The following is a 15,765-nucleotide window of genomic DNA, read 5'->3' as shown; positions in this document are numbered from 1 at the left end:
GGCAGTACTAGGGACACTGTGAGCCTCTGAGGCACACACATCCGCCAGGAAGCACAGGACCTACGGGGCTTAGCCCAGACTTCGCCACAGTATGTCTGACTTTAGGCACTCAAGTTTGAAAGGGTTGTCTGTAATCATCACCACAAAGCCTGCAAAAGGAAAAGTACAGCACTTAATCCCTCTTCTTTCAAACAGAGGTAATGTCTCCATTCCATTCACTTTCATGATATTGGAGTTAAAGGAGAGAGAGATGAGACTGAGGAAATGTATTTATTTTTGTCTATGAACAATATGACAATTATAGACGAGGTTTGATACACAGGAAAACCCTTTTGTCAATTTTTTTTGCTAAATGAAAGCACAATAATCTTTACACATTCATGTTGTTTTCTTTACAATACACAGCTTTCTCGGGTTGAAGCAAACTGCAAGGACATATCGGGTACTGGTATATTACAGCTACTTACATCATTTAAGAACAGCAAATGGAGAAAAATAAGTTATTTAAATACTGATTTCATATACAGAAAGTGCAACATTGTTAGTTGTTACAGTTTTGTTTCCATAGAGGGTATTAATTAAGGGTGACAGTATCTTGGACCAAATGTATTATTTATTCTAAAAATAATACAGCACAACTGTACAGCTGTGACTTGGTGAATCGACCTCTATTGCTTCTCTTAGGGAGAATGACCTGGCAGAATAATATAATACTTAATGCCCATGCTCCCAGCGTGCATCCAAAGCTAGACTCATATAAGAGCACAGGGTCTGGGACATGAAGTATAGCACAGTTACTCAGATGGCAATACGTGGGTATTAATAGGAGCTTATAATTGTAATGCTGATTGATAATAATTTTGGGCATGCTTCTTCCCTTATCAAATAGCTTTTCAAGTTAGAGTTGCACACAGTGGACACAGAGCAGTACTTGTCTGAGAAGAGAAGATCAGGATTTCATTAACAGTGTTCCCTTTGTGCTTAATCCCAGTAGCCAATGAGCTAACATTTGCTTAGAGTGTTGCACTTCAAAAGGAAATTTATTGTTGCAATCCCCCACCTGCCCTGTTCACTAAAACCAGCAGGAGAAGCTCACAAGCTGAGCAGTGTAAGGGCTTTTCTAAGAAGAAAATATATGCTAAAATATAACAAAAACCAAAAAGATTGAATGGCAGAATCTAAAAACCAGATCAAAGAGCAAAATGAACAACACAAATCACAAAGACTTTAATTCAGAATTCCCCCTCCCCCCCCGTAGCAAAGTATTGATAAGTGCGTTTTGATTTCTCCATGCTATTACTTCATCCAAAAGGCAGTTTGGAGCATGGAGAGCTTCAGAAATCCAGATTGTTTCTCTCACCTACGAGGCTCCTCTTATTAATCAGGTTTCAAAAAGAAATTAAGGTGAGGGATTTGCCCTTGATGAGCAGAAATTGTTTTCATTTTGTTTTAGATGATGTTTGAGACTCAAACTGTGCATAGTAAGCAGTCTCTTGCACACCCCCTCTCCCCCAAACTCCTAATGGGCATTCTCCTGCTTACTCTTAATCACTGGTGACCCCACCCCACCTATCAGTGGGTGTCTCAATGCTCCTTTAGCTATTGTTTTCTATAGGCTTCCCTTTAAGCTTTAGAGAAGGATGACAGACAAATCATTGTTATAACAGCCAAGGCCCATACAATAAGCACTTTGCTCTTTTGTAAGAGTTTAGCCATTTGTGCAAAAGCAGTTGGTTATAGCACACATTCTGTCACCAAATATTACTAGTATACCAGTTCCACAGAGAAATGCACTATTAGGTTTTAAGACAAGATCCAGAACGATTTCAGATGATACAAGGAATTAGTTATGCTGTGTTTAATTCTGATGGCAGAATTTAGGGCAGAAGAGATAACAACCGAAGCTGGTGGTAACTGAAATTAAGTAAATAAAATGGACACTCAGAGCCAGATTATCATTTTAGGTAAAATTTACAGCATACCTGATTTAAATAGAGTAGGCAATATTAACAGTGCCCTTTCAGCACTTCATCAATTTGAATGCACTTTATCAAGAAGAAGAATTATCATTATCCTTGTTTTATGAGTGGAAAAATTGAGTCACAGAGAGGGAAGTGACTTGCCTGAATTAACATAGCAAGCTAGTGGTAGGGTTGGTAATAGAGAGTTCTAAGCCTGTGTTCAGTTCACTAGATTACATCTTCCCCTTCACCTGCCAAAGGAAAGCCTATTCTGTCTAAGTTTAAGAGTTTTCACTACTGTAAGTGAAAGAAAAGTACATAGGATATAGACACCAAAAAAATCTAGTTAATTACTATTCATTGTGATCTGTATTTGGTATATAAAATGAATGCCTATGTATAAAAATAAAATCTGTTAGTATCCACAGCTGTGAACGGGAGATTTTACATTGGTTTAGACAGAAAATAGGGTAACTATTTAATGGACATAAATGGTTTGTCCAGCATTACACAATGACACTTTCTTCCAAAGAGAAGAAATATGAAATACTCAATACTAGGCAGACATCAAGTTTTGTAAGACTACAGTATAATTCATAAGATTCTGAGGGTGGTGGGTTTTTTTTGTCCATGCAGTGAAATTACTGCTCTGATGCTTTCTATGGGACACAGTTTGCTTTTCTGATGCATGTTGTTTCCTTTGGGCAATCTTTCATTTGAAGAAACCAATGTTTTGAACTGATATGGTCAGAATACCAAGTCAAAGCTGCAGTACAATGATTGACGGTATAACACAGTACATAAAAATATGATTAAAATGAAAAGCAGTTACATATATACAAGCCATGATAACTTTGAACATTTTAGTAACAGCAGCAAACGCAGACCACTGTGAACAAATAGTTACCCTGACAATGAAAACTGCATTTGCAAAAGCACCTCTACAAATAGAAGAGGTTATAAGACAATTTACGAAATTACTTTAACTCAAAATCACCCTAAGTGCCATGGGACAACAACAGGATGAAGCAAGGCTGGATACAGATAAGTGAACACTAGATACTGCTTACAAGCTTATTTTAAGGCAAATAAAAAAGCTGGTTGCTAGAAAGCAGTTACAAAAATGACCGCAATTCTGTACACAAAAGGAGTTGGGGACTCTGTTAGGTTAGCTGTATTGGAACAACAGAAATGGTCAATATTGTAAACTAATTCCAGTCCATTATTTTGGCCCAGCTAAAGGCTCTATGGTCTACAGGAACTATACAAGCAACAGAGATTATTTTTTTTTAAAGGGCATGTATTTACCATCTGATTGCTAAAACAAGCAAACAACAACCCCAAGATTTGCAAAACAGCTTTTACCGGTGAGTGGCACCTTGGCTTGTATGTGGCTGTCAGCACTGATGCTAGGTAACAGGGACCCAACGTTACAGCGGCCCTTCTATTCACAGAGACCTTGCAACAGAAGGAGGGCTGACAGTGGGCTTATCTGTCACAATCTTGTGGAGAATGTCATACCTTTTTTAGCTTAATGTTCACATGGCCACATGGGGTGCTGTCTGATCACAGGCTAACCCTGTGCACTTTCAGAACTAAAATACTTTGCTGTTGAGGTGTAAGGAAGTACCACACCTCTGTTACCTGGCGGTTGCTTCTTTTCTCTCTTCGTTGCCAGATACAGAAAGAAAGGAAGATCCTCTGAGGAGTTTATTTGCCCATCCTTGGGGTCCGCCTGTTTGATCCCATTTGCTGTGTGGAGAAATTAGGGCAAAACTGGTGCAAGAAGCAGCTCAGTCAGGGAGTGCCACATTCCAGAGCATGTTAAATTACTTCTGGATCAATAGGTTTGAAGAGTCTTGCTGCTGCCAGGAGCTTACTTATGTGCCTCTCATCTGTGATGCCAGCTTCTTGAAGGCAAGTTTGTGACAGAGAAGGCACTTTGCTCAGAGTATTGAATCCTGCTTCTGTGAGGGAGTTAGAATACATAGGCAGGCCAATTGATACCAGCCAGTCACTTATAGATGTGATATGTCCAGGAGATACAGGTTTTCGGCAGATTTCAGTGAGCCCTCCACTTGGAATCTGGGTAGAGAAAGAGAAAACAAAATGTGATCTTTTGATTGCTTAGTTTACTCTGTCTTCCTCTGAATCCCTCTGAATAGAAAAAAAAACTATTTCAAGGTATTCTTCCTATATGTATTAGGCAAGGAGAAATGTAGGGCTGAAGAATGAAATCACCCCTTTAAGGAATTATGTCTATCAATGTGATGTTATGTAACCATGAATTGCAGCCCAATTTTTATGGATGGGATTTTATAAATGAAACAGTGTTAACTACTTTTGGATTAATTTGGTAGTAGCCTGTTAAGAATTGCCTTTGAAGAATCTGCTATTGTAATGACTTTTTAATATATTGTAACTGAAGTGACCCAAATTGTATCTGAAACCATGTTTTAAACATTATTCTGTCTTACCTCTGCTTTAAGTTAGGGGTGTGTGAATAGGTCATCTCATTTAAGTGTGAATTTGTATGTGTGTGCGCGTGCGTGTGCATGTAGGTAAAGGGATCAGACCTCAAAGGCAGCCTCTTAGGGTGACCAGCTGCCAACACCAGCCTGATGGCTGAAGAACAATGTGAGCGAGCCTGTAAGCCCTGCAACAGAATCTACCCAAGAAACAGACAAAAGCCCCATCAAGAAAAAGATCCAAGTTACATCTGCCATGAACTGGTGACTCATGGTCATACAGTGCCCTGGAGCAGTGGGCTAGGACAGGATCTCTGGGCTAAAACATATAAAAAGATGGGTGCAAAATTATAGGATTGGATCTTTTGGTTCTAGGATCATTCTCCAGGAGCACAGGTGCACCCCGGCATGACCTGGCTCCCCTCTGTATGTCTAGACTGGCCAGGATATAAAATTAGGAGTTGGAAGAGACCTTGAAGTTATCTATTCTGTCCTGCAAGTCTAAGTCAGAATCAAGCATATCTAGACCATCTCCGACATGTTTATTTTATCTATTCTTCCAGCCAGTGGGATTCCACAAACTCCCTTGGAAACCTATTCCAGAGCTTAAGTAGCCCTATAGTTAAAAAGGTTCTCCTTTCTAAACTGAACATCCCTTGCTGCAAATTAAGCCCATTATTTCTTGTTCTATCTTTAGCAGGTATGGAGATCGATCGTCTTCCTTTCTATAACAGCCCTTCACATATTTGAAGACTTATCAGGTCCCTGCTCAGTCTTTTCTCAAGACTAAATGTGCCCAGTTTTCTTTGAACCTTTCCCCTCAGGTAATATTTTTCTAAACCTTTTGTTATATTTCTTGCTGTCATCTGGACTTCTTTCCTTTAGCCATATATATAAAAATTTTTTTTAAAGGAGTGGTGTCCCAAACTGGGTAAAATACTCCAGCTGAGGCTTCATTAGTGCTGAGCAGAATAAAACAATTACCTCCAGTTGCTTACATATGACACTGCTGTTAATGAATCCCGGAATATTAATTAATCTTAATGAGTAATATTAATTAATTCACTAACCTGCAGATCCTTGTTTGCAATACTACCACCTAGCCCAGGGTGGACAATAATTTCTGAACAAGGGCTACTTCAAACATTTTTTGAAGTGGTTATAGGTCATCTCGGAAGGGTGGGGCCTCACGTGGCAGAGGTGGAGCCTTTAAATAGCAGGTATTGAAAGGGCTTCGCCTCCTCTGTGGCTCCCAAGGAACAAGTTAGCAGGGAATGGGAGCTGCGAGCCCTTTCAATTCCTGCTATTTAAAGGGCTTGCTGCTCCCGGCTTCGCTGCTAGTGCATAGCCTGGGAGCCCGAGACACTAGATCCCTTTCAACTGCTTCTATTTAAAGGGCTCACGCCTTCCCTGGGGCTGGGACAGCTATAGGGAAGGCACAAGTCCTTTAAACAGGAGCAGTTGAAAGGGGCTTGCACCTCCCTGGCTTCCAAGCAATGGGCTAGTATGGCGCTGGGAGCTGCTAGCCCTTTCAATTGCTTCTATTAAAAGGGCTTGCACCTTCTCTGTGCCCATTGGGCAACACGTTGCCTGGCAGCCGAGGGGAAGGCGCAAGCTCCTTAAATAGAAGCCGTTAAAGGGAGCTGCGAGCCCAGTCAACTGCTTGCATTTAAGCAGGTCCCAGTGCCATTAGTGTTTTGCCAGGGAACCAGGATACATAAGCCCTTTCAACTGCTTCTATTTGTGAAAGTAGAAAGAATTATATTGTAAGAGAAAGATGAATTATACTGTAATAATTGAATAAGTTGAAGGATCACTGTTTGTCTCTGAACAGGAAAGAAGAAATTATGTTAATGGTGTTAATGTTGTTTGTAGGTATGCAGATCAAAGTGCTAGCCAGGTATACCTAGGGTAACAGGAAAAGAAAACATTAGGGCTGTGTCTAGACTGGCAAGTTTTTCAGCAAATCATCTGATTTTGCGGAAAAACTTGCCAGCTGTCTACACTGGCCACTTGAATTTCCGGAAAAGCACTGATGATCTCATTTAAGATCGTCAGTGATTTTCCAGAAATACTATGCTGCTCCCGTTTGGGCAAAAGTCTTTTTCTGAAATACTTTTGCGCAAAAGGGCCAGTGTAAACAGCACAGTAGTGTTTTCCGCAAAAAAGCCCCGATCGCAAAAATGGGGCGGAAAACCGCGTCTAGATTGGCCACGGACGCTTTTCCGCAAAAAGTGCTTTTGCGGAAAAGCATCCTGCCAATCTAGACATGCTTTTCCAAAAATGCTTTTAACGGAAAAGTTTTCTGTTAAAAGCATTTTCGGGAAATCATGCCAGTGTAGACGTAGCCTAGGTGTGAGGCAGAAAGCAATTGAGATAACCAGGGAGATATAGACAGGAGATTGCTGTGTGCTTGATGTGCAAATGAAGATACTTGACTAGCCTCATACTAATCATGTGAAGTTTTGCCTCTCTTTTAATCTTGTTAACTTGGCTTTCTTTTGACTGTATAAATCAAGGCATTTGAATCTTGTATGGTGCTCACATTTTCTGGGTGCATTTAGCAGAGCGGCTTTGCTAATAAACAGAGCAGTCTGACAAATCTCTGAGTCCTCTCTGACTCTGACAATTTGGAGGATCCACTGAGATGGCAACCATCTTCACTGAGGCTGTGCAGGACAACCGTGGCAGCTGGCACCTGGGCATTTGGCCTGAGCGGTCCTCTGCCAGAATGGAAAGGTGCACAACCACAGTGAAGTCTACGCCATCGAACCTGTTGGTTCCCACTCTGTTCTGGTAGGGATCCCGGGATCTAACATCAGGACTCTGGTCAGGTAATTATTTCTGGACTGAGGACTGTCTTGTCTCTGTGTCTATCTGTCTTCCCTGTGGTGTGAGTGAGTCTGGGAGCTGTCCCTGTCCGGGGACTGGCTGACCAAGGGGCTCCTGTCCCCGCGGTCTGTGTGACTGGAATCTGCACAATCGCAGCCGCACTGCACCTTGGATAAAATCCTTGGAGTGAACGCAAGGGCGATTGAGGCAGTAGCCTGTGGGCTTCTTTTGTGTGTTGCACTGGGCACCGCTCTGACGAACCCGAATTTCCTCTTTGTGTGATTGGTGTATGAAGTCCTCCTGTATGGGTAACTAGACGTCTAAGCGGGGGCACTTCCCTAAAGGGACCCCGGCTCAGTTTATGTATTTTAGAAAGGGTCCGGACCCCTGTACATTTCTGGAAAAATGGTCTAGATTGACTCTGGGGGATCCCAAATCACAGTGGCCATGCTTAGGATCTTGGGACAAAGACCGAGTGATGTCTTAAAAGACAAACTTGGCCTCCCCAAAAGTAAATTGGCTAGAGGAGAGGTAGATTGCTTCATGCAGTAGTGGGAAGAGGCAAATCATAGATGGACTGAATCGAAGCTCGCTTTCCTTAAAAATTGTAATTATAAGTTAAAAGCTTTATTGGAAACCTCCTCTCCCACCACCAGCCCAAGCACTCCCCTTTACCCTGGCCTCCGAGAAGACCCAGACCGGTCCCACTTGGAGTTATAAACCCTGGACCCACACAGAGCTCCACTCAATTGTAAAAGGCTTTCCAAAGCCCCAGGAAAATCCTACCAAATTTGCAGAGGAATTTTTGCTAGTGTGCAGTGCCTATGAACCCTCTGAGGCAGACCTCCTGCAACTGTGTAAGCTACTTCTAACCCCTAGTGAGCATAAAAAAAAAAAAGACTCCTGACAGCAAATTGGCCCACCGCTGAGCGTCCTTCTATTTTGCCAGACACTGGTCCCGACGCTGCCTACCAGAACAAATGTAAGAATCAAGCTAAACGCCTGCATGAGGCCATTCCCCAAATATGGACTCCAAAAACCAACTGGACGACCATATATTGCTGTAAATAACAAAAGAGAGAAAGCCCAGGCAACTATCACACCCAACTAACTGATGGATTTTTTTTCTGCAACATTCTGGTATACAGCCACCAGGTGAAAATGGACAGGGCGCCCTGGCGCATGCGTTTGTTAATGGCCTCCTACCTACTATTAGCAGTATGTTAAAGTGAATAAGTGTTGGATGGGAGGCCAAGACCATGGACAAATTGCAAGCAGTGGCAGAGCCTTGCCACTGCACTCTAAACAGGAAAGAGGAGCAGTCCTCACAAAAGTTAATGGCTCTGCATATACAGCATTATTCAGGGCAGGGCAGACAGTACCGGGAACAGGGAGGGTACCAAGAACGGGAATGAGGTCAGAGAAGGGGTCGTGGGACTGGGTTTTGGGGATTTAGAGGTTTCAGCTCCGGTCATGTCCACCCTGCGGGAACAAAACATTATTGTCCCCTGTTCCACCCCCTGTAACACCTCTAATCTCCCAGTTTGAAAGGCCGATGGGAAATCATGGCTGTTTGTTCAGGATCTTCGAGCCATTAACCGCATTGTCATACCCACCTTTCCTGTAGTCCCTAACACCCAGCAACTATTCTGGCTTCTATCCCGCCAGATGCAACTCATTTTACTGTTGTTGATCTGTGTTCTGCTTTCTTTTCTGTCCCGGTTCACCCTGAGTCCCAATATCTTTTTGCCTTTTCTTACATGGACCACACTTTCCTAGGGGTACACAGAAAACCCGTCTTACATTTCCCAAGCATTAGCCAGAGACCTCGCTGACCTGGTCTTCCCCTCTGGGTCCACATTGGTCCAATATGTAAATGATCTACTCCTCTGTTCCCCTTCATTATCTGCCTCAGAAACTGACTTAGTGCTTCTCACTGCCCCCGCCTTAGGGTTGCCTAACTACAGGCAGTCTCCGACTTACGTCGGATCCGCAGTTACAAATGGGGCTGCCCCGGAGTACACGGGCGGCGGGACCTCGTGGTCCCGCCGCCCGTGTACTCCGGGCGAGAAAAGCTGCTCCGCATCTCCCTGGTCTGCAGACCAGGAAGACGCGGAGCAAAGCCGCTATTCCCCCCCCCCCCCCCCCCCCCCCCCGCGGCTTTGCAAAGCCTCGGGGAAGCCGGCAGCAGAGCAGCCCAGGCATGCCTGAGTTGCCTCGCTGCCCGAGCCCCCCCGCCACTTTGCAAAGCCGCCGGGGGGGGGGGGGGGGGAGGGCAGCGGCTTTGCTCTGCGTCTTCCTGCTCCGCTGCCGGCTTCCCCAGGCTTTGCAAAGTCACGGGGGGGCTCGGGCAGCGGGGCAACCCAGGCGCGCCTGGGCTGCTCCGCTGCTGGCTTCCCCGAGGCTTTGCAAAGCCGTGGGGAAAGCCGGCAGCGGGACAGCCCAGATGCCCCGCGGCTGTCCCGCTGCCGGCGTCCTCAGAGGCTTTGCTCCCCGTCTCCCTGGTCTGCTGGTCTCCAGCAGACCAGGGAGACGGGGAGCAAAGCCGCGGAGGACCCAGGCGGCGGGACTGCGATGCGTCTCGGTCCGCCGCCCGCATCTTCCTGGTCTGCTAGGGTGTGTGTGTGGGGGGGGGGGGCGCAGCTAGTACCCCCCCCCAGCAGACTAGGCTTTTCTTCGGGCCCCTGTGGCAGAGCAGCTGGGGCGCTGCCGGTTGGTCCTGCAGCGCCGCTCTGGGCACTACTGGACCAACCCAGCAGCACCCCAGCTGCTCTGGTCTGATTCAGCCGCTGCTGGTCAGTTTCAGCAGCGGCTGAATCAGGACGCCTGGGGCAGAGCAGATGGGGTGCTGCTGGGTTGGTCCAGTAGCGCCGAGGAGCGGCGCTACTGGAGCAACCCAGCAGCACCCCAGCTGCTCTGCCCCGGGCGTCCTGATTTAGCGGCTGCTGAAACTGACCAGCGCTGACTACAGGAAGCCCGAGGCAGAGTTGCTCTGCCCCAGGCTTCCTGGAATCAGCTGCTGATCAGTTTCAGCAGCAGCTGACTTGGGACGCTTGCGGTTCTTAAGTTGATTCTGTATGTAAGTCAGAACTGGCGGTCAGTTTCAGCAGCGGCTGAATCTGGACGCCAGTTCCGACTTACGTACAGATTCAACTTAAGAACAAACCTACAGTCCCTATCTTGTACGTAACCCGGGGACTGCCTGTACTTTAAGCTTTTTACTCTTTTCTGCCATGAGCAATCTGGTTGTGCACTTGGGGTTCTTACTCAGGAGCATGGTGACAGAAATCATCCAGTGGCTTATTTCTCTGCACCTTGGATCCTGTTGCCCAGGGTATACCCCCCCCCGTTTGTGTGCTGTGGCTACTGCGGCACACCTAGTCAAAATGAGTTCCTTGTCCTCCACTCTCCTCTTTCTCTCATGGTCCCTCACTCTGTAGAAACTCTCTGGCTACAACGTAATACAGCTCACCTTTCCTCCGCCTGCCTCACTAGGTACGAACTTTTACTGCTTTCGGCTTTGCATATCACCATAAAGCACTGTTCTCAGTTGATCCCTGTCACTCTACTTCCTCTGTCTGATGACGGTGAACCCCACGACTGCTTTGCAACTGTCTCTGCTGTCACCGTCCCGCGCCCCAACCTTTCTGATGTCCCTCTCTCTAACTCCAACCTTGTGTTATTCACTGATGGTTCCTGCTTTCAAGACAGCCAAGGTCATCTCCTTGCAGGATATGCTGTGGTATCACTCTCTGAAACCCTTGAAGCTGCACTTTTACCTTCTGTGACCTCAGCACAAGTTGCTGAACTAGTTGCCCTAACCTGCGCTTGCTTTCTGGCTGAGGGACGGTCCGCCACATTTACACCAATTCTCGATATGCTTTTGGGCTTGTACATGACTTTGGCACCCTCTGGCAAGCTTGGGGTTTCCTTACCTCTGCTGGTACCCCTATCAAGAATGGCCCCTACATTGCTGCTCTCCTGTATGCAGTTTTACTCCCATCTACCTTAGCTATTGTTAAGTGCCCTGGCCACTCCACAGCACATACTGATGTTGCTAAGGGTAATGCATTTGCTGATGCCACTTCTAAACATGCTGCTGCCATAGAACCTTCCCCAGATGCATTTCTCGGTTCCCTTTCTTTTTCTGTACCACCGCCGTCCCTTTCTGACCTCACCCTGCTCCAAGACTCTGCCCCAGAAGCAGAAAGACTCCTGGGTCACCCAAGGTTGGTCTCTACACCCCGATTCCCTTTGGCACTCGCCTACTGGTGCTTTTGTGGCCCCCTTTTCACTCTAACCATCTCTGGCCACTCTGCTTCACGGTGTTTCGCATGTCAGAAAGGAGGGGATGGTCTCTGTTGTAACTAAGGCAGGATGGTGGGCCCCCCATTTCAGCTGTCCCAGTGCCATTAGCGTGATGCCAGGATACATAAGTCCTTTCAACTGCTTCTATTTAAAGGGCTCACGCCTTCCCCGCAGCTGCTGGACAACATGTTGCCTGACAGGCACGGGGAAGGTGCAAACCCTTTAAATGGAAGCAGTTAAGAGGGCTCGCCCATTTCTGGCTCCCATGCAACACGCCAGGGGGCAGGGCCTGGAACTATCTCACGGGGTGGATCAAAGTCCTGGGCGGGCCGGATCCAGCCCACTGAGAGACTTTTGCCCATCCCAACCTAGTCAGTTATTTCCATTTTGTAGTTGTGTCTGATGTTTCTTTCCAAAGTGTAGTATTTTGCCTTAGTCTTTACTGAACTTTGTCTGACTGATTTCAGACCAGTTCTCTAATTTGTCAAGATGGTTTTGAATTCAAATTCTGTCCTCTAAAGTGCTTGCAACGCCTCCACTGTGGTGTCATTTTCTAATTTTATAAGCATACTCCCCACTCCATTATCCAAGTCATTAATGATATTGAATAGTAGCAGACCCAACATAGATGTCTGAGCAAATGATTGATAACTACTGTCTGAATGATTTTTTTCAACCACCTAAGCACCCACCATATAGTCATTTCAGCAAACAACATTTGCCTAGTTTGCTTATGAGAATGTCATGTGGGACTGCATCCAGAAGCCTTACTAAAATCAAGATATGACATCTGCTGCTTCCTTCCCTATTCATTAGGAAAATAACCACGTCAAAAACAAACAAACAAACAAAAAAACCCCTAGGTTTCCTTAGCATGATTTGTTCTTGACAAATCCGTGATGACTCTTCCTTATAAAATTGATTAATAGTCTGTTCAAGATTGCTTCAAATAGTCTCTTAAATACCAGAGGGAGAATTTCATTAGTTTCTGCTGATTTATCTAACTATTCTTAAACTTGTTCCTTCTCTGTTCTGACTTATGGTCTCTTCCCCCTTGTTATTAACATTAATTGTATAAAGCACCTGCTCACAATTCACTTCTTTAGTGAAGACTGAAGCAAAATAGACACAACATCTCAGCCTTCTTGGTATAGCCTGTTATTAGGTTTCTTCCTCCACTCAACATAGACCTATACTTTCCTTCATCTATCTTTCTTGCTATAACATGACCAATGTTCTGTCTAATATTTTCTGTGTGTGTGGAATATTTTTTGTTATGTGCACCAAGACATGTGAAGATGTGTACCATGAGTTACACATACTATTGGCTGTGGGCACTCTGCTAAACAGCTGGGCAACACTTGAATCTTTCCTGGGTGGCCACCCAAGTGCACAACTTACAGGGAACAATGCACGTGACCGTTAACATCTATTCACACAGTTAAAAGAATGCAATTTAAACAATGACATTCTTGGTAGCAGATTTGTCATTTGAAGGAGAAGGAGCAAAAAACTACCATCCTTTTAAGAATATCATCACTGAACTCAGGCTTCATAGAGGCCTTCTATACAAGTCTTGGCCTTCATCTTGGATTCACTCCAGAGATAGAGCAAATCATTTCATAATGTCCAAATACTGAGCAAAATCCAGACATGTTTTTTCTCCTCCTAACTTCTGGTGTGTACACATTAGCATAGTAGTGGGCAACCTTTGGCGCCCCTGGCTTTCTCCCTCCCACATATAGCTTTAATGCATAGGGGGACCAGAGGCCCACAATTACTTGCTCATGCTCCCTCTGTCCCAGAGCTAGAACACCAGAAATCAGCTGTTTGTGGTATTACAGGTCTGGCATGGAGGGAAGGAAGAGGAGGAACGTGAATCAGGTGATTCAGACGCTCCAAAAGTGCTGGGAGGGGAGAGGAGCAGGGAAGTGCTGTGCTCTGTTGCTCCGGTGCAAGAGAAATGCACGGGGAGGGGAATAGCCAGGGCGTCCATGAACCACAGATGGAGCTCCAGTGGGCCATGGGCCTTCTGAGGTGAAGAAGGGCTACTCATGCTGCCCATCCACCATTTCTGGTTGCCCATCCCTGCATTAGCAGCTATGAGAAAGGAAAGAGCCTGAGACTGATAGAAGGCGGCACAAACTAAGAAGAGCCTTCCATTTGCTGTCATTGTTCCGAGCACAACACGGTCCTGATTCCAAAACTTGTATGTTGATTCAAGACATTTCTGCTTTCCCTCTCACGTTTGCCTTTATTAACTACACATCTGCCTTTAAACAGGAATTTTATTGTGCTCTTGGGGGCATTTCCTCGCGGCATTTCCTAGACGTTGAATGTTTTTGCAGTGAAATTTTCGGCTCATTTTATTACCACATGTTGCTGTCTCGTCCCCTAACTGAAAAAGTATGCCAGCAGAAAAGCAGTTCACATAAAGTAGTAGCCAGGGATAAACAAGAAAAAGATGCTACAACATATTTTTCATTAATATTTAAACAAGAGGTGGCCAGAATCATCCAGCTGTGAGTCTCTCTCCAGGCAGGTAAGTATAGCTCTAAATACCAATCTGTATGATTCAGATTCTTGGACTGTCCTGTCACTATGGAAACAGAGTACTGACCTTGTCTATTGTTTTTAGTCCCCCATAGACAGAAAATTCTCAGAAAATCATAAGCAGCTTTGAGGGCTTTTCCCATGATTTTGATACTTAGGAGCATTTGATAAGTAAATAAAGGGTGGGGATAAGGGGAGAAAGTGATGGTTCATATTTTAACATGGTCATTTGTTTAAATTCATCCTTTGACAGTAATGGCATATGGAAAATGGAACTGATGTTACTCCAGTGCTAAACAGTCTGGGTATGTCTACACTACAGTGCTAATTCGAACTAACTTAGTTCGAATTAGTTAATTCGAACTAAGCTAATTTGAACTAACGCGTCTAGAACTAAAAACTAGTTCGAATTAGCGTTTTGCTAATTTGAACTAGCATGTCCACATTAAGTGGACCCTGAACAGGGCTTAAGGATGGCCGGAAGCAGTGCCGGCAGGGCATCAGAGGAGGACTTAGAGCATGGAGATGCTGTCTCAGGCTAGCCGAGGGCTGTGCTTAAAGGGTCCCGACCCCCACCCCGGACAGACAGTTCTCAGGGGTGCCCCGCTTGAAAACCAGTCCTGGCTTGGAGTGCCCGGAGTGCCCACACTGGGCACATCACACCACTCGGCCATCAGCCCGGCTCCACTTGCCACAGGCTGCCATCTGGGGAGAGGGGGCAATTGGGGGGCTGCAGGAGAGCTTCCACCCCCAGAAGCCCACAGAGCCAGCCCAGTCCTCCCCATCGGAAGCTCGTGCCCCATTCCTCCCTCACTTCCTTCCACTTACCCTTCCCTAGCCCCTTTTCTTGATGTACAAAATAAAGGACAATTGTGTTCAAAAATGGAATCTGTCTTTATTGAACAAAACTGGGGGAGACTGGGAAAAGGAGGTGGGAGAGGGGAAGAGAGAGGCTGGGAGAGGGGAGGGCAACTAAAATGATCAGGGGTTGGGAACAGGTCCCATATGAAGAGAGGCTAAAGAGACTGGGACTTCTCAGCTTAGAAAAGAGGAGACGGAGGGGAGACAGGATAGAGGTCTCTAAAAGCAGGAGTTGGGTGGAGATGGTGCATACAGAAAAGTTCTTCATTAGTTCCCATAAAGAAGGACTAGAGGACACCAAAGGAAAGGAATGGGTAGCAGGCTTCAAACTAGTAACAGAAAGTTGTTCTTCAGAAAGCAAAGAGTCAACCTGTGGAACGACTTGCTGCAGGAGGCTGTGAAGGCTAGAACTAGAACAGAGTTTAAAGGGAAGTGAGATCAAGTATGGAGGTTGGGTCCATGGAGTGGTATTAGCCAGGGGGTAGGAGTGGTGTCGGCAGACAGGCTACTGGGCTAGATGGACCTTTGGTCTGACCCAGGACAGCCATTGTAAGCTCAGGGCTCAGGGTCAGGGGTCTCAGTGGACCCCCTTGATTTTCATGCACACCTGCTCCTGGGTGGCCAGGCTGGCAGCTCTCCTGCCCTAGACGGCCACCTTCCTGTGCCTAGTGCGGAGATCGTGGACGAGGTCCATGATGTCCGCACTAGCCCAGGCGGGTGCCCGCCTCTTGCGGTCCCGGGCAAGCTCCCGGGAGCCGCCAGCTTGGTCCCGGGAAGAGGGG

The 15,765-nt window shown here is 45.9% G+C and overlaps 1 protein-coding gene across 8 annotated transcripts in view; it reads right to left on the bottom strand.

Moving 5' to 3' along the window:
• Window positions 1-256: 256 nt before the first annotated feature.
• The window catches only part of SASH1 (SAM and SH3 domain containing 1), an 844,241-nt gene continuing 828,732 nt past the window's right edge, over window positions 257-15,765 (bottom strand). For all 8 annotated transcript variants that reach the window (XM_075924386.2, XM_075924390.2, XM_075924387.2 and 5 more), the window contains one exon: window positions 257-4,046. In XM_075924386.2, coding sequence (XP_075780501.1) covers window positions 3,786-4,046 — 261 coding nt within the window. In that variant the 3' untranslated portion in view covers window positions 257-3,785. The remainder of the gene's footprint in view (window positions 4,047-15,765) is intronic.

Source organism: Pelodiscus sinensis, chromosome 3 (genome assembly GCF_052426305.1).
Source record: "Pelodiscus sinensis isolate ZL-2025 chromosome 3, ASM5242630v1, whole genome shotgun sequence".
In the NCBI taxonomy this organism is placed as follows: Eukaryota; Metazoa; Chordata; order Testudines; family Trionychidae; genus Pelodiscus; species Pelodiscus sinensis.
This window is presented reverse-complemented; position numbering and strand designations above follow the sequence as displayed.